At 37.6% G+C, this 24,965-nt stretch overlaps 2 protein-coding genes across 11 annotated transcripts in view; one reads left to right on the top strand and one right to left on the bottom strand.

Annotated features, from left to right (window-relative positions):
- The window catches only part of METTL4 (methyltransferase 4, N6-adenosine), a 46,801-nt gene that overhangs the window by 2,603 nt on the left and 19,233 nt on the right, over positions 1-24,965 (top strand). The window contains exon 1 of one of the 5 annotated variants that reach the window (XR_015287481.1): positions 24,827-24,960. The exons of 2 other annotated variants lie outside the window; for them this stretch is intronic. The gene's annotated coding sequence lies outside the window, so the exon portion shown is untranslated. Of the gene's footprint in view, positions 1-24,826; positions 24,961-24,965 lie in introns of those variants that run through there. 2 more of the 5 variants (XM_086891185.1, XM_086891172.1) reach the window with 2 other exon arrangements.
- Positions 9,279-24,911, bottom strand: NDC80 (NDC80 kinetochore complex component). 6 transcript variants are annotated; one of them, XM_023919938.2, is made up of 18 exons: positions 24,631-24,877; positions 24,357-24,494; positions 22,821-23,036; positions 22,343-22,429; positions 21,461-21,584; positions 21,161-21,333; positions 19,866-19,968; positions 19,039-19,128; positions 17,695-17,788; positions 16,451-16,557; positions 15,509-15,653; positions 15,106-15,311; positions 13,770-13,922; positions 13,413-13,502; positions 12,814-12,906; positions 11,170-11,300; positions 10,569-10,671; positions 9,279-10,217 (listed from the first exon to the last, which is right to left on the bottom strand). In XM_023919938.2, exons 3-18 carry the CDS (start codon positions 22,919-22,921, stop codon positions 10,095-10,097), a joined length of 1,923 nt encoding a protein of 640 aa, XP_023775706.2. In that variant the 5' UTR covers positions 22,922-23,036; positions 24,357-24,494; positions 24,631-24,877; the 3' UTR covers positions 9,279-10,094. The 6 variants fall into 6 exon arrangements, with proteins under 6 accessions (XP_023775706.2, XP_023775704.2, XP_023775705.2 ...); XM_023919936.2 differs by having other exon boundaries at positions 24,357-24,518; positions 24,677-24,877; XM_023919937.2 differs by having other exon boundaries at positions 24,677-24,874.

The raw sequence follows: 24,965 nt of genomic DNA, 5'->3' as shown, positions 1-24,965 counted from the left end.
TCAGCCCTCTGATCTCAGCCCATCAATCCAGCCTGTCTAGATCTCTCTGCAGAGTCTTCTTCCTCTCCAGCAGATCAACACTTCTGCACATCTTGGTGCAAAGTGACCGAGGGTTGGCTTGATCACCTGGGTTGTCAATGACGATATTAAACGGGACAAGCCCCAACACCGAGCCCTGCAGAACACCGCTTTTGACTGGCCATCATCTGGATGTAACTCTACCATTCTCTGTGCCCAATTAGACTACAAGAAAGCAAATTGCATAGTGGGCATGAGCAGTGTGGAGCTTTGTGACAATAAAGAGTACTTCTACTAACCAGTAAAGAAAGGAAGGGTTTCTTGAGAGTTTTTATATAGGCTGTGACTCTGAGCCCCTCTAAATAATGACTTGATGAAATTTGGAAGAGTGTATCTATCCTTGTTACTTCACAAGTTCACCAAATAAAACTTTTACAGTGTACTTGTTTCTAGCTTTGAGACAGCACTTCCATTTTTGAATGCTAAGTGCTTTGGAAAACAGCACTTTGATGAGTTAATTTTGATTAACTATTTAATCTAGTTTCAAAATTATTATTGCAAGGAGGAAGGGATGGTTCTACCTGAAAAGCAGGCACTTAATTTACATGAAAATAAGTTCTTCACGCTTCAGCCTATCTCCAAGCTGGTTTAAAGAGTGCCTGCAGTTGAAAAGTTTCATTTTGCAGTATGAAGTGTTTTGTTCTTGAATGACTGGACAATCATTTTCATCCTTGTGGAAAAGAATTTTATTTTCTGGAAAAAATAATTTATATTCATCTACTGTATTTAAAGCACATATCATTTTTCAAAATTAATAGTAACAGTAGAGTAACCAATAATTTGTTCATCTTGGCATTTGGTATTTCAGATGATGCTCAAGAAAGTGGGTTTTTTTTTGTGTGTGTATGTGTGTGTGTGTGGATATATTTAGTGTTATGTCCTGCATGTATTTAATTTTTTTTATTCAAGGAATAAGTTAAATATCTGATTTTTTTTTTTTTTTTTAATGAGAGCAAATATTAATTAAGTTCCAGCACTGGACATTTTAGATAGCAAATACTTTGTATACACATAATGAAAATTGCTGTGTCTTCACTAGAAGAAAGTGCACAGCCTCTCTAGTAGCTTGTTACCGTGGCACATTCTATTGACTGATACTGGATGCTACTGCCTACGTATGCTTTGTAAGAGCAATGCTACCAAAACCAAATGGTCCAAGAAAATGTGCTGTTCCTCTTTAAGGTAACAAAGATTACATAAGAAGAGGTGGCATCTTGGATTTAGACTTCTATAGACTTTTTACTGGGCCTGTTAGAAAAAGAATTCTTTTCTTAATAAGAACCCCTGAGGTGTGAAACAAAAGAATATCATTACTTGAGCCAGTGAGGTGTGAAACAATAGCATCACTATTCAGAAAACCAAGCCATCTGAGAGACAGAAACCAAATCATGGAATTAAACAATGAATTATCATCATAACATGAAAACTAAGGTAGGTATTCAGAAGTGGGTTGCTGAAGTGCTATCTAGTAATTTTTTAAAATTTGCTTCTCAGTAACTTGACAAAAATTAGTGAGCAAAGAAAGTGACAAAATTTGTGAAACACAATCCACTTAGTCAAGTTGAGGGGACTGTAAACACAGTCCATGGTTCTGAAATACCAGACTGATGTGATAAGAGATTAAATTAAATTTTAAAAATTGAAGGTAACTGAGAGGGAGATGGTGAAGAAGGGGAAGGGACAACAAACCATTACGTCAACCTCCTGTGGTCCAGATTAACTCTGTCAGCTGGGCTGTGTGAGTAAAACTCATGTAAATTCTCACTGTTCATTGTGTACTTCATTAACAAAAATACAAAGTGACATGCTCATTAAAATCCAGTAGAAATAAAGGCTCTGATGACTACAGACAAGCTATAAATAGTTGTGGAAAGCATGCTAATATGACTGGGATTTTCAAGAGAAAGTATTATAGTTAAAAGTATAAAAATAGGAAAGATAATCAGGACCTTCCAATATATCTCACAAAGCAAGAAAGAACATGGAGTTATATTAAGAAGCATGCAGAACTGACAGGAAGATCTACTTTTCATAAAACATTTGATTGAACTAAGAAATATGTAATGAGAACGAATAACTTAATGAGGTTTAAAACAATTTTTTCTTCATAGGAGTAGAAAAGGGATAAGGACTGGAAAAATTAAGAATGAAATTATTCCCAGGAGACATACAAATTGTATACTTTGGCCTTAGAATAAAATATCCAAATATTACTGAGCAGGAAGTTTAAGTTGGAAAACAAGTTATTCCATATCTGATCATTGTAGTTTTTTGCACTGCTTGCCAAAACTGTATTTGTAAGGCGGACACCACACTAGATGGATACTTGTAGGATTTAGCCTGTCACCTCTCCTAGGATTGTCACAGAACTATTTGAGAGAAACCATGGCAATAGCAGGGAACTTCTCTGAAAAGGGAACCAGCAAGAAGCTCTTGTCATTCACCTTTGACAAGGGCAAATGAATGCAGCCAAATATTCAGGGGTCATGAAATAAGTGTGATGGCAATCCACTGCACCTTGTGAGTCCCAGACTCATCTCATGGGAAATCAATAAGGATGTACCAAACCTTAAAAACTTTCTTTCTCTGTAGACAAAGAAACGTGAATGATTCTTGAACAAATACATAAGAACATTTATCTGGCAAATGCACATTGGGAGAAAACAGATTTTAGTTTGTGGAAAGGCTGTTAGAATATAAGATTTATGTCTTCAAACATTAATATTCTAATAAAACACAGTTGATTGCTATGATTGCAAAGATTTTTAAGCACATGTCTGAAGAAGCCCCTCCAATCACACTCTTAAAAGACTGGGGTCAAACACATCATTCTCTCCTGTAAAATGTGTAAGAAATAGGAAAACTTGATTAATACATTTTCACAGAAAAGATCTTGCCACATATGTAAGACCCTATGCTTTTCCATTCAAATTGCTATTGCTGTTCTGTGGTCTTAACTGAGTGTCTTCCAGGCTTTTTGTAGCTGAGCATCATTAGCATCACTAGTATTTCCATTTTTTTTTTTTTTTTTTGAAGGCTGCTGCCTTTTCCTATTGCCTTGCTTTTAACACTCCTTTTTACACTCTTCTTTTAACCCTTTCCCTTCCCCTGGCTGCTTTCTCCTGATCCTTCAAGGAGTGATTGTATCTCCAGCTCCAGTAGCAGTGGTGCCATGGACTCCAAGCAAGCCTGGGCAAGTCCAGTTGACTGCTTAGTTATTTGTGATATGTCTCTGCCATATCACAGATATATATATATAATGCCAATGGCATTGCCTCATACTCCAGATTTTGGGACAGTGACACAGTAACCATTGCCCTGTCTTTGTCACTATGGGCGTGTTTTGCCATGCAGAGATTCTTCAAGCATGTATCACACAGTTTTTGTTGTAGCACTGTGGCCAGATACCAGGCCACCAGGCACCCACCCAAAAACCAGTCTCTCACTCCCCTCTGCAACTGGGTAGGGGAGAGAAAATGCATCAAATTCATGGGTTGGGATAAGGACTGGGAGACATCACTCACCAAACACCATCAAGGGCAAAACACACTCGAATTGGGGATATTAATTGAATGAATTACTAACAGAATCAGAGCACGTAAGTAGTAAAATGAGAAATAAAATAGATCTTAAAAACCCCTTCCCCGCACACTTCTCTCCTTCCCAGATCTTCCTCCCCTCAATGGCACAAAGAGTCGTGGAATTTGGTTTACAGTCAGTTCATCACACATTGTTCCTGATGCCGATCAGCAAGATGAGTCCTTCCCCTGCTCCACTATGGGGTCCCTTCCACAGGAAACAGTTCTCTGCAAACTGCTGGAATTGTGGGTCACCTGTTCACAGTTTGCAGTCCTTCAGGCACAGCCTACTCCAGTGTGAGGCCCCCACAGGTTCACTAGTCCTGTGGAGCAGGAAACCTGCTCCAGTGTGGGCTCCTCTCTCCACAGGTCTCTGGCAGGAGCTTATTCCAGCATGGGTTTCCTATGGGTTCACAGTCTTGTCTTTGGCATCCACCTGTTCTGGTGTTTGTCTCTTCCAAGGGCTGCAGGTGGATCTCTGTATCCCTGTGGACCTTTGTAAGCCACAGGAAGACAGCCTGCTTTACCTTGGTTCTCACCATGGGCTGCAGAGGAATCTCAGACCTGGAGCATCTCCTTCCCATCTTTTTCCACTGACCTTGGTTTTAACAGGGTTGTCCCTCTCCCATATTCTCACTCTGCTCTTTGGCTAGAATTTCAGCTGCACTATCACCTTTATTGTTTCCTTCTTAAATATGCTGTCAAAGAGGTGTTGCCACCATTTCTGATTGGCCCAGCCTGGCCAGTGGCACATCCATCTCAGAGCTGCCTTGGACATTGGCTCTGCTGGACATGGAGGAATCTGCAGCAGCTTCTCACAGAAGCCACCCCTGTAGTCCCCCTGCTACCAAGACCTGGCTGTGCAAACCCAACACAAGTACACACAAAAGACAGATGGCATTTAAGGTGCTTCTAGGCTAGGTATTTGTGCTCTCAGCACCCTTAATAAATCACCTGAGGAGTAGCTTCTGGGGAATCAAACCATCCAGTGTGGAGTGGCCCGGCCAAAGAGGCAGGGATTAGATTTTAGACCAGCAGTGTTAAAGTGAGAGGTGTGGCTTTCAAACTTGGGAAGAGTTACTCCAACCCCAAATTCTTCGTGGAGTGTCAACCCAAAGTGTTCTGCTCTTCTTGTGTTGCTATTCGTTGTATTATACTGCATTAACACCTCCTATTGTATGAAATTGGTTTGTGCCCCTGGGGCTTCTCCCTTGCTGTGTCTCTGTTGGACCCAGACTCCACCCTGGATCAACCCTACTAAACCCGCTACCCTGCCTCTGTTCAGGGTTCTGCATTTCTGAATTATGCTGGGTTAATTCCTGTGTTGGTGATGCCCAAATAAATAGATTCCCGAGTTTAACCAAATGGAGACCCTCTCGTTGATTTCCCATGTTAGTCACTGCTGGCTGCACCTCTGTGGACATGATACTGTTGCAACAGACGATGCAACAATCCAGCAGATACTGGAAGAGATCCTCATTCATGCTGCTTTGTCATTCCCTGATTTCTTATTCACACCTTTAAAATTCTGTATCTTTCAAGTTTGTGGTTTTCCTCTTAAAATATCTAAACTTGCCTGAACTGTGCAACCTCTGACTGTTTTCCTGTTGTCTTGTATGACTTAACTCTGCAGCTTTCCTTATTACTTTGTTACAAGTGATGGCCTAACCCTTGGGAGGGGGAAGAGGATGGTGAGTTGCTACCCACTACTAGTCAAGCAGACCCCATTATTTGGTGTCCACTCTGCATTTCAAATCTAATGTAATTTCCATGGCTAATCAAGACCTTCCATATAATTAGAACTAATAACTCCAGATGTTCTTTTCCAGGCAGAATAGTGACTAGGCACACCAGTTGTCATGCATGACTGTGCTTGTGTTCAGTGTTGTCAGAACCACGGCTTCTACCAATACAAAGGTATTCACTATTCTGAATCCTTGGAGGAAAAGCTAGATAAAATGACATACATCTTGCTTGTTTCAAAATACTTATACACATTCCATCACTGCCTGTTTTTCCTTCTTCTTTGGAGTCTTGCCAGACTGATAAATGTTTCTTTAGAGGTGAAATTAGAGTAACAGACAATTTTATATGCCTTTTAAATCTTTGCCTTGTGCAAAGGGTTCTTAAGACTAAAATGCTTATCAGGTCACTGCCAATTAAAGCTGTGGTTTCATGCATGAGGTCCTAGGGAAAACAACATACAAACCACATATCACAAAGGCTCCTTGTTAACATTAAGCTGCTGATTAGAACTTCTGTAATGGAGGGACAGTGCAGCAAATCATCCTGTAGACAGACATGTGATCCTGTCTACTCAGGCAAATACTGGGACTGGTAGACCTTTATGAACTAGGGTTCACAAAAGGTCCACTCTCCAGCAGGCAGTAGTAAACAACAGACCTGGCATCTGTCACTGTCTAGAAGAAGTCCTGTAAGCAGATCTAGTCCTACCAAAAAACCCCAAAAAACCCAAAACAGAACAACAAAAAAAATCCTCACCAAACTGCAAAATGAAGTTCCCTCGGGCTGAGTGATTGGTCTCTGCCAATCTCCTGATATAGGATTGAAGATGTCAGTGCATATCCTTTGGATATAACACTGGCTAAGGCATTGATAGTCCCTCATCCAGTGGGGGACACTGAGGCCATTGTGTCTTCTGTGCTTCTTTATTTAAAAGGAATTAATGCCATCAACACTTCTAACAAGGGTCTAAAATGTAAAATAATGATGATTCAATAGCCCTATATGGTGGAGAGCTTTGCAAACAAACAAGATTCAGTGATACGTGATTTCATCATACCAGGACCTTTTCAGAGCCAAAAATCTGTAGACAGAAAGTATTGCAAAAACAGGTAAATTCCTTATTCTGTACTATTGCCAAAAGTGAAGGGTTAACTGGCTCTAAAGGACACATTAAGTTTTCCAGTATTAAAGCAAATAAGTGCACCCCAAAGAAGAATTAATATACATTAATATACAATTACATGTATAGTCTCTTCAGATTGTTTGCAGTGCTCAAAATACTTGCATACCAAATAACCTATAGATTAGGAATGAATAGGCAATACCCTTGTTCACAAAATCTCCATTGTTTTACAGTCACTTAGCATGAGAGACCAGAGTCTTCCTTTTTGACTAGAGCATTGCTGTGAGAGAGTTGCCCTTTAGTGAAAAGGGAATGTCTTCAGCTCTTGGCTTTTTCTTCTTTCTTACTTTTTCAAAAAAAGATTAAAAAAGATAGGTGGTTTTTTAATTCTACCACAGAAGCTGGAGCAGGGATGAGAACTCCCATAAAAGGCCAGAGCAGGCAAATTATTGGAGGTATTACAGAGCCACAGAATCCAGCTCAGAACTAAAGGCTTGCACAGGCATGCCATGCTTTACATTGGCAAAACCAATGTTCTGTGAGCTGAACAGACACTGCAAAGTTAAAGCCTTAGCAGGCACGGGTTGCAGCAGGGGATGTTTAAATTAGCTATTAAGAAAAATTTCTTCACAGCAGGAGCTGTCAAGCATTGGAACAGGCTGCTCAAGGAAGTGGTTGAATCACCAGCCCTGGGGGCATTTATAAGTCATGAGGATGTGGCACTCAAAGACATAGTTGAGTGGTGGACTGGGCAGTGTTGGGTTAACAGTTGGACTTAATGAAATTGGAAGCCTTTTCCAACCTGAATGAATCTGCATGATGCACTCAAGAAATACTCCAAAAAAAGAACTACCACATTCTTGATGGTGTTGAGACAACAAAATATGGAAAAAACCAGCATACCCTAGGGAAAAGAAAAAAGCTATGGAGTTCCAGCATGCTTCTACAGCATCAAGTGTTATTTTTTATAGCTAAATAATAATAATAATGAAACAGATGCAAGAGTGGTAACATAGAGGAAATACTTATGTAATATTAAAAGGTTGCTTGGTGTGATTAATGCCAAAAGGACACCACATAAATCATTGTCAAAGCAGCTTGGCCCTATGTTCCTAATAATTTTTAAAAAGCCATCTATTTTTAAAAAAGGTTAAAGCAATTTTTATTCCTCTATAGCTTATATGAAGAAAATGTTTCTATATTTTATTTTTCCTCTACACAATGCATGTTCAACAGCAAGGAGAGCCAGGGAATTAGTATCTGCTGCTAAGATAATTATCTAGTTCCATGAGAAAAGTTAGATTAATTGGGATTTAATGTAGTATTTCTACAGTAGCAGTAAGAAACAGCCATAAGAGATTTTATTGAGTATAAGAATACAAAGACTTGATACATTGTACAAAAGGTACACTAGCACTAAATGAGGCAACTGTATCCATACAAAAGCCAAAATTTACAAATGACTCGTACTACTGAAATGAACAGGTGCTGTGGTACTTTTTCATTAGGACTTTATATTTCAATAAAGAAACAAAACCAAGAGCAGTAATCATTTTCTAGTACCTACTGCCTAAATTTAAAAGCCATAGTCCAGAACACAACTCAAAAATAACTGCCTGACTTTCAATATCACAGAGGAGACATGTTCAACAAGGATTTAAAAATTCCCTCAATTTTCAAATTGTGAAGACACAGTACCTAATAAAACACTGGTGTTGATCTGTTAGATTACAACAAACAGCTCCATAGTATTTTACAGAACCAAGATCCAAATTTGAGGTGGTTCTAAGCAGTGTAGCTTAACCGACATACAGACCAACAACAAAAACATGTTGCCAATGTTCCTAACATGGATTTTTTTATTTTTTATTTGGACTGCTTTAATTTCAGAATATTACATTGGCCAGTGCATTAAGCAAAGGCATTGTGATTTTGATTCTTTGACCAGTGTTCATTAGGGTTAATAAAAAGTCCTTGGAAATATTTTGCTTTCATTTAATCAACTGACTGCTGCATATGACAAGGAACCTACAGATGCTACGAAACACAAGATCAGTATAGAAGCAAACAGGTACGGGAGAGTCAGAGAGCACAGCCCCTAAATAAGCACATAGTTTAAAGGAATGTGGCTCTCATACATGACTCAGAGTTTTGCTACGTTAGATTGCTACATTGCTTCAGAGAACAAAAATTTTAGAGATCACAAAAGGAAAAAACTTCTAAAGAGAAGGAAGTGGGATGCAGTTTGTTACAGAAAACAAAAAGTAAGTCTGTAAAGATAACAGAAAAGAGGACAACAAAAGAAAGTATAAAAATTTCCCACCTGTCAGATTTTTCTTGCTGTCCAATTAAAATTCTGGAGTATAAGAGGAACAGAAAATTAGAAGCTTAAATAATGCCATCATTATCATATCTGAAACAAAATATTCGTACCAGGGCCAGAAAATTCATGCACTATGTTAAGGACAACTGAGTTTTAAACTCATTCTGCAAAAATAGCCTAGAATTAGACAATTCAGTTTGTATTTGCAGTCTGTGTTTAGATGGTCTAACTCAAGTTTTGTTGTATATCCTAGGGATCAGTGTTTCATTCAAATATTGTAGAATTAAGGAGCAGCTAAAAGCCTATCAGCTGCTAAAAGCCTTTAAACAACTGCAAAATTGTTTTTATCTTTGTATATTTGAATGTCTGACCTCTAAAGACAACACTTAAATACTTCAGTGCCATCATAAATTATCCAAGACAGGAATGCTGGGTTTTATTTATTTATTTTTAAACACAAAATTATACACAGAATAGATAAAAAGATACTATTTTCACATAGCATCGATCTGCTTTCTTCAAAGTATTTTAGACCAAAGCTGCACATACACTGATTTCACTGTTACTTTCTTGAGGAAGAGAAGTCAAATAGAGTCTGTCCAACTGGCCTAACAAGAATACAGACATTTTAGACCATTTTGATGTATCTAACATGAACCAAATCTAACTGATTAGCTAAACACCAAGAATTCATATGATGTCCTACTTAGAACTTTCTCTGGTACACATATTCAAGAAGTTCAGTGAAGATTCATCTGGGATTATGAGCAGCTAAAGACAAAAACTTGGTTTTCAAACTACTATGTTTCTTTTTCTAGACTATTTACAAGACTAATATGTAAGGAGTCTTGTTTTCTTTTCAAAAGAGGTTTTGATTTTTTACTCATGTACGAGGTTTCTCTGTGCAGTTTCATAGCTAACTGAACAAGCAGGAGACAGACATTTACATTTTGTCTTGTTAGTAAAATAAAGCTTGGAGAAGGATGTGAACTGTCTGTCATGCACGTGCCCTAAATGTATACACATGCTATTGCAAGCACAAAGTCTGAGCAAAGCACTTCTTAAGAAAATGCAAATATGTTGTTTAATTCTTTAATGTATTTGTGTCAACAAAAAGAATGTTCATAACTACTTCCTTCCACTTAAAACCAGTTTCAGTGCTGAATACAGGTAGTATCCATCCTTTTAGAAGACCTCATAGAAGAGCTTCAGAAATGCAACATTTTTATCTCCTTCTTTGTAGTGATTAGAGACTTTCAGCCTTCTTTTTATAACTCTCTAGGATGCTGGTCAAGTTTGACAATAGATCTTCAGACATGAATTCTTCATAGTCTCTGCAAATTTTCACATTCTGTTCATCAAGGTATTTCTAGAAAAGAGGTACAGAAAACTTTATTAGCTCTATCATGGTCTGTTCTGTACTGATTCTGTTAAAGCATTTTAAGCAGTCATTGCACAGGTTAGCTGATTTCAGTTAAACACTTTCCTGAGGGACATCTACCAGAAGCAGGTTTAACCTGACAGGATATTACTGCTGAAACTTAGTGATCAATTCTGATTATACCAAAGGTTTTGTCAGAAAATTTAACTAAAATCCATGGACTCAGTGCGGCAGCTAAATAACTGATACTTCCTTAGAAAAAGTAAGTTTTAATTTCCAAGTGTTTAACTATGAATGTCTCTATAGAGATTTAATTCTGAATATCAAATTTTAGCTTACCACTATAGATGCTATATGATTAGCAACTGTTTCTATAAGATGACTCAAGTTATCACCAATTTTCCTCTTCTCTTCTGTTGTTGTTTGCAGAACAACTTGATATCTAAAAGGTAAAGATACTCAGAAGGTCGTGTCCTAAATTAAAGAACTCCTAACATTTAAAACAATCACTTCAAATCTGATTTATCATCATGTTTAGCCATACTTTTTTCTATTAGGATTAATTTGAACCAAGTTAGAATATATTAATACTCAATTAAAAAAAAAAAAAAAGTCTGTATTTTGCTAACTGATAAGAAACAATGTACCTTAGAGTCTGAATACTCTTTCCAGACTTTATAAAATATAAGTTTGGAAACTAATTTCTTTGCTACAACCATATATATATAAAAAAAATTACATGGAAAACAGGAGTTTTGATGCAGCAGACAAATATTCTAGCAAAATAGTGTTGAGGAGAAACACCTTTCAGTTGTTAATTTGTGAAGTTGATACACTGAGAGAGATACATGCTGAAATAATTTTATGTTATATTCAAGAGAATATCTTTATCCTTAAAAAACAAAATAAACAAAGCAAACATGGAAGTTACGAGTCTTACTGTAGTTGGAGATCATGCAATTCATTTGTGGCTTCACTGAGACCCTCATAGACACCACTCTCAAGTAACTGTTTATGCTTTTCTAATGATTCCCGTACATTTGCACATTTTTGTTCTTCCTCTTCTATCTCCTATAGTCATAAGAGGAGAAAAAAATTGTATTGCTCAGGAATAATTTTTTTTTCCTTCTTTTTATTAGCTGATTACATTCTAACGCTTGAATTCAAAATTCACACAAGTAACTGGAATTTCAGAACTGAAAAAAAGAAAACCCAAGGACATCTTTCCCAAAGTCTCAGCTATTTTCTGTATCATCCCCATCCCAGAATAAGCCTAACCATCTCTTTATTCCTTTAACCATATTTAAAGGCCTGTGTTGCAGCTAGTTTCCCCTCACAGTTAAACTCAAAACGTGTTGCTTAGATAGTCTATATAACTTAGAAATGGCACATCATGAGCAGCTGTTTCTAGGTTAAAAAAATACAACCACATTTGAGTAAGAAAACAGCTTTTCCTTTTTGTTTGAGAGTGCGATTCCAAGCAATCATCTCTTCAAGGAGAATGACACTGTTGACGCTATACACAAAACCAAACAAAATTCTGTCATCAACTCAACATGCAATTCTGGTAGATTACTGAAGCATCATCCTTAAAAAAATAATTTTAATACTTAAGACTTACAAACAGCATTTTAAAAATTACAAGAGGAATTACATGACTATGTCTTATTATATATGTTATTATATATATTACTATATATATTATTATAAACACCCAATGGCAACTGTGTATTTTATGAGCTTAACTTCAGAGAAAAGTATATGCACGAGCAGAGAACAAAAGCTAAATTTCATGTGGTTTTGAAAAATATAAACTAAATTAATTGCCCTTAGCCAACTCAGCAGGTATTAGCAGTAAAATAACCCTGTTTCATGGCTATAGCATAGGAGTTAGGATTTACAAAAGCATATATGGCAAACACTGGCTTAGTTCAAAGAACATTTTTCTGCAGGGCACCTCAGCCCCACCAAAACAGTGTTGTCAGAGAAGATGGGAGGTACCAAAATAGCCACTCAGTTGTTAACAGAGAGGGCTATGTTTTGTTGCTGAACTGCAAGAGGGGAAAAGGATAGGGACTGCTCCTCTGCTGGGAAAGGAAGCTAAAGCAAGCAACAGTTTAAGATCATCAGAACAATTTGACATACTTTTGGCCAGACAATGATTTCCTTAGTTTTTACAGAAGCTGATTAAACATGTTTACTAAAAAATGTAAACATATTTATCACATACAAATTAATTAGACAAGGCAGATTCTGTTAATCTTAAAATCTCCTTCAAGCACATGCGTGGAGACATTCTGAGGTCAGATAATTGCTCCTGCTTTTATTACTGGATGCAGTAATTTAAGATTTGCAGGATCTGCTACAGTATCATGCCAGATTCTCTTACAAGTGAGTGAAAACTGATTCAATTAAGGTAGCAGCCAAATAACTTTTCTGGAAAGAATGAAAAAATCCTGTAAGAAAGAAGACAAAGGCAGAAGCCCAAACAAAAATGCAACCCCAAAACTTATCTATAAACACAAAGATTAAGGATAAGGGTATGATTAAGGATAAGTTGTCATCAAGCTATAAGAAGTTCTACCTTAAGCTTCTGCTGGTAAAGATCATCCAGCTTTTCAGCTTCTTCTGTCAGCATTTTCACATTGCGTTTCTTTTCCTCTAGCATTACATTCACCTAGGATGAAAACATAACTGAGGAAATATGGTTCAAAAAGAATTCCAACATATAAATACATGCCATCACAAACTACACCTGCTAGCTCCTAAAAAACACTTAAACTAGGCTAGGCTGGGATACCAGCAAACCAAATATTGCTAAAAATCTTCCTGATGACAATTTGTCAGTGATGGTAAGCCACACAATTGACTGGAATGGGCAACTTATGAAAAACAAATATTTCCAATATTTATGGTCAAATATATGTAACCTACATAAACTTTAATTCAGAGAATACACAATATTTCAACCAACGAAGTCCCCAATTCTTAGAAAAACTTTTAGGTTCCACCACAATTAAAGTTTTCTCACAGTTTCTCCCCCTCTACTTGTCCTCAGAAAAACCCCCAATCCAAAAATCCAACCCACCACACCACACTTCATCCATGCAAAAGGTGGAATGAAAGCAGCAGATAAGGTTTTAGGGCTAGTATCTTAGTCCTAATCTTCATTAGCCAACACACCTGGTCCAAAGTATCTTCCAAAGTCATTTTCCGTTGAGTAGCTTTACAGATTTCCTCCTCAGTCTCGTTCATGATCTCCATGAGGGGAACCTGTAATGCACATACAAGAAGATCTGACAAATACAGTTTGCTTATTTGAACCGAGATACGTACCCCAGTACATATTTTCTATTTTTTTTAGGCTACTGGATTCTCCAAACCAAAACATCTTTCATATACAACATCATTATAGTGACTCATCACACAAACTTCTCAATGACATTTCACTGTGAGATTGAGAGATCTTTGCAGCATTTCCAAAGAAACACATCTTTTTTGGGAGTGATAACTAAAGCCTTCAATGTTGACTCTACTTACCTTGATCTGAGTTCTGTATCTGACTAAGCAATCTGGTCCTGCCTCAGGATTAAAATGAATCTCGAAGTCATGTCCTTTGGAATTCTCAGCACTCACTGGAATTAATTTCAACTTCCGAGCCAGTTTATGATACTCCGCCAATTGCATTTCAATCTGCTCAGAGGAGAAAAGGGCAGAAAACATAGAAGAGATACAAGTGAAAAGCTTGGTGAGAAGCATTCATATAATACTTTAAACAAGTTCCTGAGTTGCTCTCTATACAGACACGATTCCTGGTTACACCAGAGTATTCAAGAGCTGTATGTAACACCAGTCCAGCAGTTTGCTGCATTAGGTACTGTTTTATGATTCTTTCAGTTTGTTCAGCCAGGTTTCTCAGTGTATGTGGCTGACACTGAATGGTTTCACCTGTGGCTTTCCATATTCATCTGCCACAATTTTTCCTGCCTCAAGTTTTTGAGAATTAGCTGACAGGGAACTAAAAACATGCTGGAAAATAACACTAAACCAATGATCAGTCATCAGGTCAATATGCCTTCTCTCATTAGTCTTGACAGGAAATGCCACACAGCCACACATCCTTATAAAAAACTAACTTGAGCATGCCCCGAAACAAAGCTTATTAAATGCTCTAACTACTAATTAATGAGTGCTATTTATATGCAAACAAAGAACCCAGATTTTTTTTTTTCAGTTTTATGAGCTTCATACTTGCACAGAAGGATTTAAGTTAATAGAAGTGTTTGATAAAGGGTAACCCTACCAAATATATTTGAAATTTTTTTCTTTAGTTCTCCGACTGGCAAAGCAGAAGCTTTTGAATCCCATCACCTACAGGACTATATATTTTCATTCTGTTTGAAGGGATTGAACTTTGCCCTTGAAAGATGTTACAACTTCTACACAAAGAACTAATCAAACCCTAAATGCATGCAAAGCTATTGATTCAAATAATAGCTTTGCCTTGCTTCCTTGCTATGAAATATTAACATTAGTCTGAAACTTCTTGTGTTATCAAAGCAATGGCATGCTAATGTTATCAAAGCTTTTAATACTATAGCAGTGAGAGCTGACAGTGATTCATATTCTAGCTACATCTCTTATGGAGAAAAAAAGAATACATTTCCATTAAGTGCAAAACAGAAAAAAGAGGAAAAAAAAGAGAAACATCTTTCAGCAATATTGTAAACAGAGGCCATTCTTGACAGTTTTGCCTGGTTAGATGCACTCATGGTGGTGTTAGTTTCTTTCCTATATAATCTATCAAAACTCCAATTTGAAGCTTATATGATGACAACTGACAGCCACCTCTGAGTGTAGTGTGGTCTTCACATACCCCCTCTTTACTCCTAGCATATTTTATCTCTTCATTCCACAGCAGGTGTTCTTCTGCTTCCAGTTCCTTCGTCAGCTTGTTAATGGTTTGCTGCAGCTCATTTCTCTCATGATTTAGTCTCTCAATGTCCGCAGCTGAGTACTTTTGGTTATCTAAGATGTGCCGGAGCCGGGCATTCTCCTGCTTCATTGCTTCTACTTCCATTTCTAAGTTCACAAAACATTTGTGAAATGGACATAAAAGAACTATTAGACAAAAAATAGTTTTATTAGCAATCCATTCTGAAAAGTTTATTTGTAGCATCATCCTACTCCAAGGATCAACCTCTGTCCTCAAGCTAAGAACTACAATTTGAAGACTATTTATAGCTACACTGTCCTGACTGTGATCAAGGCCTCCTTACCTGCTGTCTCAACTTCATCATTAACACTTTCCAGTTTTTTATCAAGGATGGCTATATGAGATTCCAGACTAGCCAAATAAGCCTGGTATTTCTGGACATCTCCTTGAAGAGATGATTTCACATTTCGTAGCGTTACTCTACGATCCTAGGAAATGGATGAGAAGAACAATCACTCTTAGATGAATATAAAATAATGACTTCACTTTCCAGACAAGACAGTAGAATAATTGGTCAATAGCACAAATATAAAACTAAAGAACTTTAACAATTTTTAAGCTCTGTGAGAGCTGAGTCAAGCACCTTTAAAAATAACAGCTAAGAAGGCTGGAAAGATTCTTGCATTTCAGCATTAGGTCTCTCATTTACATCAGACACTGCATTTAGAAAATTCTTATTACAGGTAGTTCAAAAGGAACTCTAATAATATATGGAAGGAAGATAAAACTAGGGCATGCATGGAAAGCCAGGAATACACCCAGTGCATTTTGCACAGCAAGAGTTTTAATTTGCCACCTGCACAGACACTAACCCATTTTTAAGCTCATGATGCATTAAAAGCAGAATCCCGCTTTTCAAGCAAAGTATTTTCCATAAAATATATTGTTACCACTGAATCCCACACCTCATACCAACACTTTTGGAAAAAATAATGTTGAAATTTATATTAAAAAAAGAGGTTCAAGTATTTTATTAATATTTCAGTCAATACAAGACCTTATTATGTGGAAACATCTGCACATTATCAAACAAATAGTCACTGAAGACTCCACAGAAAAAGTCTTGTTCTACAATGGTATAAAGTCTGTAAAAACCTGGCCTAATTAAAATCTTAAAGCACTGAAAATAATTTTCCATTTGTTATGTATTGTAAGTATCTTCATTAAGAAATGGTTAATAGTATAAAGTTCAACTCCACCATAAAAATAGACACAATTTACTAACCGGCTCGCTTTCCTTCTCTTTTTCTAGTCTTGCAATCTCTTCTTGAAGTCTTTTGTTCTCAGCTGCTAAACTTTCCATCTTGACTTGATCTATATTAAATAAATCCTCTGTAGGAGAGAAGAGAAAGTGGGGTTACAAATTAATCTCACTTAATATTACCACCTATTTTGAGCATCTGAACTTAAGCTTCAGCACAGTAAATACCCATTATCCAGACAATTATTTTACACTAAAGAAGTAACTACAAAAACAAAAGAAATCATCAGAAAAACCCTTCATTCAAATGCAACTAGGCAAAAAACCCAAAACAAACAAGAGAAATGGGTTTCTCAATCCTCATGACAAAAAGAGTTCAAAGTCTCTCCCAAGAGGTAAGAGTTTCCAAACTCTCATATAGCCTATACCACAAGAGAGTATACAAATCAGACTACCTTGTGAACTTAGAACAGATCAAAGTTATTTAACAACCTCTTTCTTATCCATATACTTCCTTGCTTCTTGAGACATCTTTTCCCTTACTTCACTTGGCTTTGCCAAAGAATGGGATGATTATTTTTTTCTAATATCCAGTAACAGTGTGGTAGCTTGTTTCCTCTCCAACTGAAGGCTCCAGTTTGCAAACAAAGGGCCCTTAGTCTAGCTTTTCATAGGAAATCAAAGAAAGTAAGAAACACTTTTCTTCCTTGTTCTCACATTCTGTTTGTATTTTTGTAGGTGGTGAGTGAGTAAAAAAAAACCTAATAATGTTCCACCACCCAAAGACAAACACAGGTACATGCTGAATCATATACAAGAACTCTCACAATAGAGTTTGAAACTCTTGCAGACTGTTTTCAGAGCTTTCAAAATATGAACTTTCTTACTTATCAGGTGTGCATCCTCTGATAATCATCCTTTTTCTTGATTTTTAATTGTTAGCTTTCCCATAAACAAGACACAAATATGACATGAACAAGGGTCATCTACATAGATGGGAGTTTGCATCTGAAGAATTGTATACTGGTTTTCTGTGACAAACCACTAAAAAAACAGGTGACACAGCTACAGCTGATAGCAGATCATCACCTATCCATCTGTACTGGTAAAAATATAAAAAAAAGAGAACATTAAAAGTTGAAGTAACCAAAAGGTACTTAGGAATTTGAGATTCCCTTAGATCACTTTCACTTGTAAACCAAACAAACTGATGCTAGGAGAAAAACCAGTAACGCAATTGAATACTTAATTAAGACTCAAAAACTTACTTAATTTTGACTGCACTTCAGCATCCAATTCTTCAAAGGTATCTCTCCCTTTCATGAAAAGATCATAGCACTTCACACAGTAGTCCATGAAAAGCTGAAAACAATTTTAAAATCTTTCATTTCAACAATTCCAAGGCCTGTAAAATATCTGGGTAGTCTAAAGCTACTCAGTCACTGGAATTAAACAGACACCAAAATATCTTTCAATGCTTTGATTGTACTTTTGTAAAATTAAACATTTTTCTTTCCTTTGAGCAAAGAATGTCAGCAGATTATATTCAGACAGAAGGAGGCATCTATAATTCACCTTATGACAGGTCTAGAAATTCTGTATATTTCTGTGATATTTAACAAGGATTGAAGGTACCATATTTAAGAATTTTTCATCTTGATGGATATGATTCTCTCAGGCTACTTTATGGAAACTGGAGGTCTGTTTAACAGATCTCTTCAGTAAATATGACCATTAAAATTCAGATCTTCAGATGTCAAAGAACTAAGCTAGAATTAACAAAAGCTTACCCAAAAAGAATCTGCTAGACACTGTTACAGATGTTTCAGAAGCAATTACACCAATATTGTGAATTTTGTATCAACATATATGCATAAGTGTCAGTGTAGAAGAACATTTTTAGTTTAAAAACATTTTTACTTGCCAACCATCAGGTTGTAACCTTAGTCCAAAACCATGACTTAACTTGATTTTTGCAATTTTCTAATTAAATGTTTTAGCTTATAATTTGACTCCTTCCAAACACCTGTTGTGTGTTAACACTGAGTTAAATCTGAGTATTATTAATAATCAATGATAAATTAAAAAGAAACCAAGCTTTTGGATTTTTAAGACTCTGAATTACATTGCCACCCTATTTTGTGGCTCAGAAATAAAACATTATAACCAATTTTTACATAGTTAACTGACTAGATACTGGCAGGAGCCACTATATTTAGAATTAAGTCACCGTCTTTACACTGCACTGCTGTGAACCTCAGAAGTCTTGAGTGCTAAAGCAAAATATACCAGAAACTCTATTAAAACAATAAGCAGCATGATTCCCTTTCTCCACAAAGGAGAAGTGAAACAGTAGGTGCTTGGAGAATAAGGCATTTCTGTTTAATACCCAGTTTTCACCAATAGACTGGCCATGATGCCTGCTCAGGATATAGTTGATCAGACTTTTTATATAATGCTACTCTACTTCCTAGAAAGTGTCGTGAATATCAAAGGGAACAGAATCTATAAATACATGACACAACAACCTAAACTGTATTTAAATTGTGTTGCTACAGGACATGGCATAATTCAGTTGAGCAATTCTGATTCCAATTTCCTTTTTATGGTACCTTATGATGTACAATTCCATCATCCACCTCTCCTCCCCAGTTCTGTGCGTCATCAAACGATGGTGGGTTTTCCCTGATCGCATTGTACAGCTGAAAAGCAGAGGTGCACACACAAAGAGCAAATGCAAACACTTCCATTAGTTTTCATATTGGTTTCATGATAAGAAGCAGTGTAACACTGGATTACGAATTCAGCAAGCAGGTTGGAGTAAGCCTGTGTTGAGTTGACTAAACACACAGGTAAAGAGGCATGAACTGGACAGTCAACACTGTCAAATTGTTTTGTGTCTTTTCAGCAAAAAAAGACAGGATTTTTATGGGTGCTTAGGTCAGCAGTGATGAACTTCTGTCACAGATTCCAAATTTTGCTCAGACCTGAGCTGGCAGCAACAACAATTACCACAACTAAAAAACTCAAACCCAAAATTAAATAAAAACACCCCACCCAAACACAAAACTTGCCACTCTGTATAAGAATTACAGGACATTTGAATAATTTCAGTTGAAAATTCCATCCTTAGATTTCAAATTTAGGAGAGAATGGTAGATGTCACAACATTTGCACTGAAGATATATGTTCTATTCAATTATTATACCCATTAACTTCTCATGTTTAATGTATGCATAAATCAGTATTTCCCCACCTTTTTTTTATACTTTAGTTTATCCAGTGCATACATTTAAAGAAAAAAATTATCACAATATAACATGAAAAGCTCACTTTAAAAGTTACTAAAACATAAGGCTGAGGGTCAGCTCCCAGATGACAGCTAAGAACACCCAACTTTTTCCGTACGTATATGTTAAAGAAATTTGTTTAATGTTACCTTGACACAATCAATTAACCAAACCAAAGCTGCCACAATCTGAGGCCAGGTGTGTGGTGCACCCACAGTATACATGGAGCTTTTTGACAGGGCAAAGGGGTACCTATAATACCAAAAAAGATACACTTTTAATAGCTGTGGCAGACAGCAACGAAAACAAATCAGCATATTTGGAAAATAAAGCAGCACATTTTTATATATGGATGAAAGCACAGGAGGAAGAGCAAACTCAATTGCACTTTATACTGTGCTTCAAAGGAAATTAAGTTCTTACAGCACTATTTTATTCAATTTTTGTGGGTTTCTCATTTTGTGATTCATAGACTATCTTAATTTGAAAAAGATCCCTAAGGACCAACAAATTCAACTCCCTGCTCCTTATAGGACTGCTTGCAAGTAAACTGTATGATCAAGAGTGTCATCCAGATGCTCCTTGAACTCCCAAAAGACAACTTCAAGTAAATTGTCAGAATTAGTAATTTTATCCAAAATTACACTCTTGGTGCAGCAGAGCGTAATCCTTTTCAATGTTGCAAGCTAGGAGGTCAGCAGTTTCAAATGTTACAGATTAAACCAAAATTTTATTAAAATGCCAAGAAGTGAGCAAAACAGATTTACACCTACATTTAAGAAGCCCTGGCACTTTCACACCATCACGAGTTCAAATGTACAGGAGTAAAACAGCCTTTTGTTTTTTTTAATGAGATAGAAAATCTTCTGGCTATTGTTAATTGTGAATTTTCATTCTTGGAAAGTGTTGGGGCATTAATAATTTCAAACACTGAACAAATTCAGCAATAAACTACTCAGCTACTTAGTGTTTTTTCACCTAAACAGTTATTTTTGTTATCTCCACATTCTGTTTTCCAAGCAGAATAAGAGAAATTGCAAGAAAACATATTTTAAACTAAATTGACTTGATCCAAAAATTCTGGAAATTTTAGTTGTTAAACTCTAACAGAATGAACAGAAAGGTCTGTCAAGAAATATTTTGTCTTATCTGTCGAAGTTTTATACAAATAATCAATTAAATTTAATGCTACAAAGCAAGATTCCAAGAGCTTATAGTTCTGCAAGTTCAAATATAAAATGTATAGTAGACTCTGAAAATCAGCAAGTAAATCTAGAGCTAAACAAAAGTGAAACTAAACTATCACAACATTGTACTTTTAGAGATTCATCTGAATAAAAAAACCTATCCATTCTCCCCACCCATCAATGCGGAATTCTTAGCTTTTAAATTTCTAGCCATATCATATGTATTTAGCCCAGGAGACTAACAATAACCATCTTACCCAAGATCTTTAAAAATTTTGGGAATTTCCTCCTCAAATTTTGAGTCAGGCAGTTCATAAGAAGGGCAGAAGAATCTATAGATAAAGGTGAAGATCTTTAAAAAGTCCTTAACTGATGGAGATTGTAGAGATTTCATGGAAACATTGTGGGTGTAACCATTATCAAGGAGGAACTGTGCAAAAGAAACACAGAATATCAGTCACTAAATAAAATGTAAGATTTGAAGCCAAGAGAAAGACCCTTCTGATTAGTACATTTTACACCTCATAACATAAGTGCAGGAGGAGTTAATATGTTACCTCACAAAGCTTCTTGATACATTGTTGGATGAATGTCTTGTCATGAAGGGGTCTGGGATCCTTTATCTTTTCTGTCCCAAACACACTGTACTGGCTGCTGCGGGACCCTCCAGCCCCACTTGCTCTAAGGACAGATAATAAACACAGGTTTTGTGATAATACATAGAAAGAAGAACACTCCCCATGTTTAAGTCACAACACAAATGTTATGTTGATATTTTCTTTGCATTTGCGAAGTGAGACTTGGAAGTTTTCTCTTCATTTAAGGTGGTTGGAAAAACAACATCAAAGTAGGAGCCACAATGCTGCATGTGCAACAAAGGGATTATTGCATCCTAGATGAATACTTTCATAGTTTTATTTAAAGAAATAAACTTTTAGAGAGTAGAAAAAAACCCCAAAGATGAAGAAGAAATCATGTTGGTGACTGTAAATAAAGACTAAAATATTTAAGGACTATTTAAAAGGAATAGACCTCTGCAGCATTGGGGTCCTATTAAAGAAGATACCCACAACACAGAAAGTCATGAGCTAAGCAGAAAGATTACAGACTTTTTGAAGGTTTGTATCTTAGAGAGAAGAAACTAATGCAGAGTATACTTCAGATGTCATTCTTCCTTAAACAATAAAATGCACTGAGATGCTCTTAAGGTCTGCAGTGCACATCGTTCCCAAAAGAAAAAAACAAACTCCCAAAGCAATTCCAGCTCCACAGCATTATTGTTTAGTGATCACAAACTGGAGGAAGACACACCTGAAGGTCTGCTTGCCTCAGATCCATTATTCCCTATAATGAAAACCAGTCGAGAAAGAAAAATTCCAAAATTATGTAGGACCATTTTTGTTTTAATTTACAGTGCAGGGAACAAAACCTATCCATACCTGTTCCCAAAACAGCTGACTTTTCTTTCTGAAGCTCCAGATGTAGGTTTGCTCATGCTCTGCTTCCCAAGGGTGCTTCTGTCCTTCCTTAGGAATAGAGAGAAGGATTCAAGTGACTATTTCTACCAATTCATCTTTTGCTTGTACAAGAACTATACATGTACTCATATATTCCTAAGCAACTTCATCACAGCAACATCTTAGAAAGGTCAGCTGATGCACCCAGCCATCTCCTAAGAAACATGTAACAAAGGGTTACCATTTGAAACATTACACAGGTATACAAAAAGGTTAAAGCAAGTATTGCTGCAGAACTGGAACACTTGTGCAAACATGCTTGGCTGTAAGGAGCCTTCTTCTCACTATTTCATTTTTTTTTACTTTTATTTGCTACTTACAGACTCAAACACACTACTGTAAATCTCGTCAGAATTAGTTTTATATACTTATTTTTAGCAATCTGACAGGCAAGACTTACATCTGAGGTGTTTGAAGACCCATCTTGTTGCTGTCCTGCACTCTCAGTGCCATGATAGATTGTCGGCTGCTGCTTCCAGCAATACTTGAGCTTCGCCTCATTGTGACTGCTGTAAATCACAATCCCTCAGTATTCCAGCAGTGTCAGAAAATCCAGGGTCTAAGGGTATTTTCTTTTCTGAATGCCACAATGATTTTCCAAAGTAAAGCAGTAGACCTGTACACATTGGACCAAAAAAATAAAAAAAAAAAAAGAAAAAGATTATGTTAGACTCCAGAAATATGAAAGAGCAGCCACAGTCTTTTAAACCAACTGTTTTATTGACAAAAGAGTCGGTGGTTACTCCAAACCTTCTGTTTTGCCTTTCTTTCTATTGGTCACTTCAAACCCCCAGGTTCCAAAAGCAAAAGAGCTTGAGAAATTTTTCAGTTCAGTCCACTGGGGAAAAAGGCCACACTACCACAAGTACACAAGTACTGCTTACAGCACTTCAGCCATACATCAGCTCCTGAGCTGCTCAATCTGAGCCTACCAATTCATTTGCTACTGATCTCCCAGAATCATAGCACAATAACTGGAAAACCTATTCTGAGATAATATTATGGTTTTCTTCAGACTATACATGCAGAATATAAATCAAACTGGAATATTAATACCATCGTCCCCACAGTGGCATTAAGGTGGAATCTGAAGTAAACAGAATTAACTGAGGAAAAAAATGCCAGCTTCTGCCCTCTACAGAAGTTCTATCTCATTTGTGGAATGGGCTTTAATGACTGAATTATAACTAATAAAAGCCCCCTCCACTACAAACATTACCAAAACACATTATTAATATAAACTGTTGTTTCATTTTGCTTCCAGTTCCACTGCTCACAGACCACAACAGAAGTCCAGCTCAACCTCAATTCATAGGGCAGCATATTCCATGACTTCACTCTGTCTGGGGAAGAAGCTGCATTATTCCATTATTTTTATCTGGGACCAACCAAAGAGATTGAATTTGCACAAACATAGCAATTGATTAGCTTCTAGTATAACAGAATCAATTAGGCTGGAAAAGACCTGTGAGGTCATCTACTCCAACTTATGAGCAATCACCACCTTGTAAGCTAGACCATAGCTCCAAGTGCTACATCCAGCCTTTCCTTAAGCACCTCCAGGGTCACTGACTCCCCCATTATGCTGGGCAGGTTTGATGGTTGTTTAAGCAAGCTCAATACACTCATCCACGACAACAGTCCATTCCAGTGTATAATCGCCTTTTCTGTGGAGGAATTCCTCCAACTGTCCCACCAAAGCCTGGCGCAGTTTGAGACCGTGTCCTGTCGCTTGTTGCCTGGGAGAAGAGGCCGACTCCCACCTGGCTACAGCCTCCTCTCAGGTGTTTCCAGAAAATTATAAGGTTGCCCAGAGCCTCTTTTTCTCCAGGCTCAACAACCCCAGCTCCCTCAGCCACTTCTCACAGGACTTGTGCTCCAGACCCTTCCCCAGCTCCATTGCCCTTCTCTGGACACGCTCCAGCCCCTCACTGACCTTCCTGAACTGAGGGGCCCAGAATTGGGCACAGCACTGAGGCGCAGCCTCGCCAGTGCCGCGTACAAGGATTGTCACTGCCCTGCTCCTGCTGGCCACGCTGCTGCTGCCATTAGCCAGGACGCTGTAAGAGCAGAACTGGAGCAGAGATGTAAGAGAAGTCTGCCAGAGCCAGCACGACAGTAGGGAAAAAAAAAAAAGAGTAAAACGTAGGAGCGCGGCAGAGCTGGGCGCAGCTCCGCCCGCCCGCCCTGAGAGCGCCTCTAAACCGTACCGAGGGCGACCGGCGCACTCAGCAGCGAGGCCAGCCCGGGACTCACCACCACTACCGTCGCCGCCGCACGGACATTTGTCCCGGTGGGTTGAGGGTGAGGGTGTTGGTGTTGCTGCCCTCCCGCTCCCCGCCCTGCAGTCACCGCCAGCGCCGCCGCCCGCTCGCAATTTCAAATATGCCCGCCCGGACGTCCCTCAGAGCGTCACACGGAACTGCGTCACGGCGGGGCCGCGGGCGGAGCAGCGCCGAGAGGAGGGGAGGAGGGAATAGAGGGGTGGAGCGAAGGGAGGAGAGGAGCGAAGGGAGGAGAGGAGCGAAGGGAGGAGAGGAGCGAA

This window comes from Cyanistes caeruleus, chromosome 1 (genome assembly GCF_971803275.1).
Source record: "Cyanistes caeruleus chromosome 1, bCyaCae1.hap1.1, whole genome shotgun sequence".
NCBI classification, from domain to species: Eukaryota; Metazoa; Chordata; class Aves; order Passeriformes; family Paridae; genus Cyanistes; species Cyanistes caeruleus.
This window is presented reverse-complemented; position numbering and strand designations above follow the sequence as displayed.

Bases quoted from the DNA above. Each gene is read 5' to 3' on its own strand.
- NDC80 (XM_023919940.2), bottom strand. From the start codon at position 22,921: ATGAGGCGAAGCTCAAGTATTGCTGGAAGCAGCAGCCGACAATCTATC. The intron at 21,585-22,342 runs GTATGGATAGGT...ATCTGTCCTTAG, and splicing joins GTCAGCTGTTTTGGGAACAG to AGCAAGTGGGGCTGGAGGGT. The intron at 19,969-21,160 runs GTAAGATGGTTA...TTGGTATTATAG, and splicing joins AAAATTTTTAAAGATCTTGG to GTACCCCTTTGCCCTGTCAA.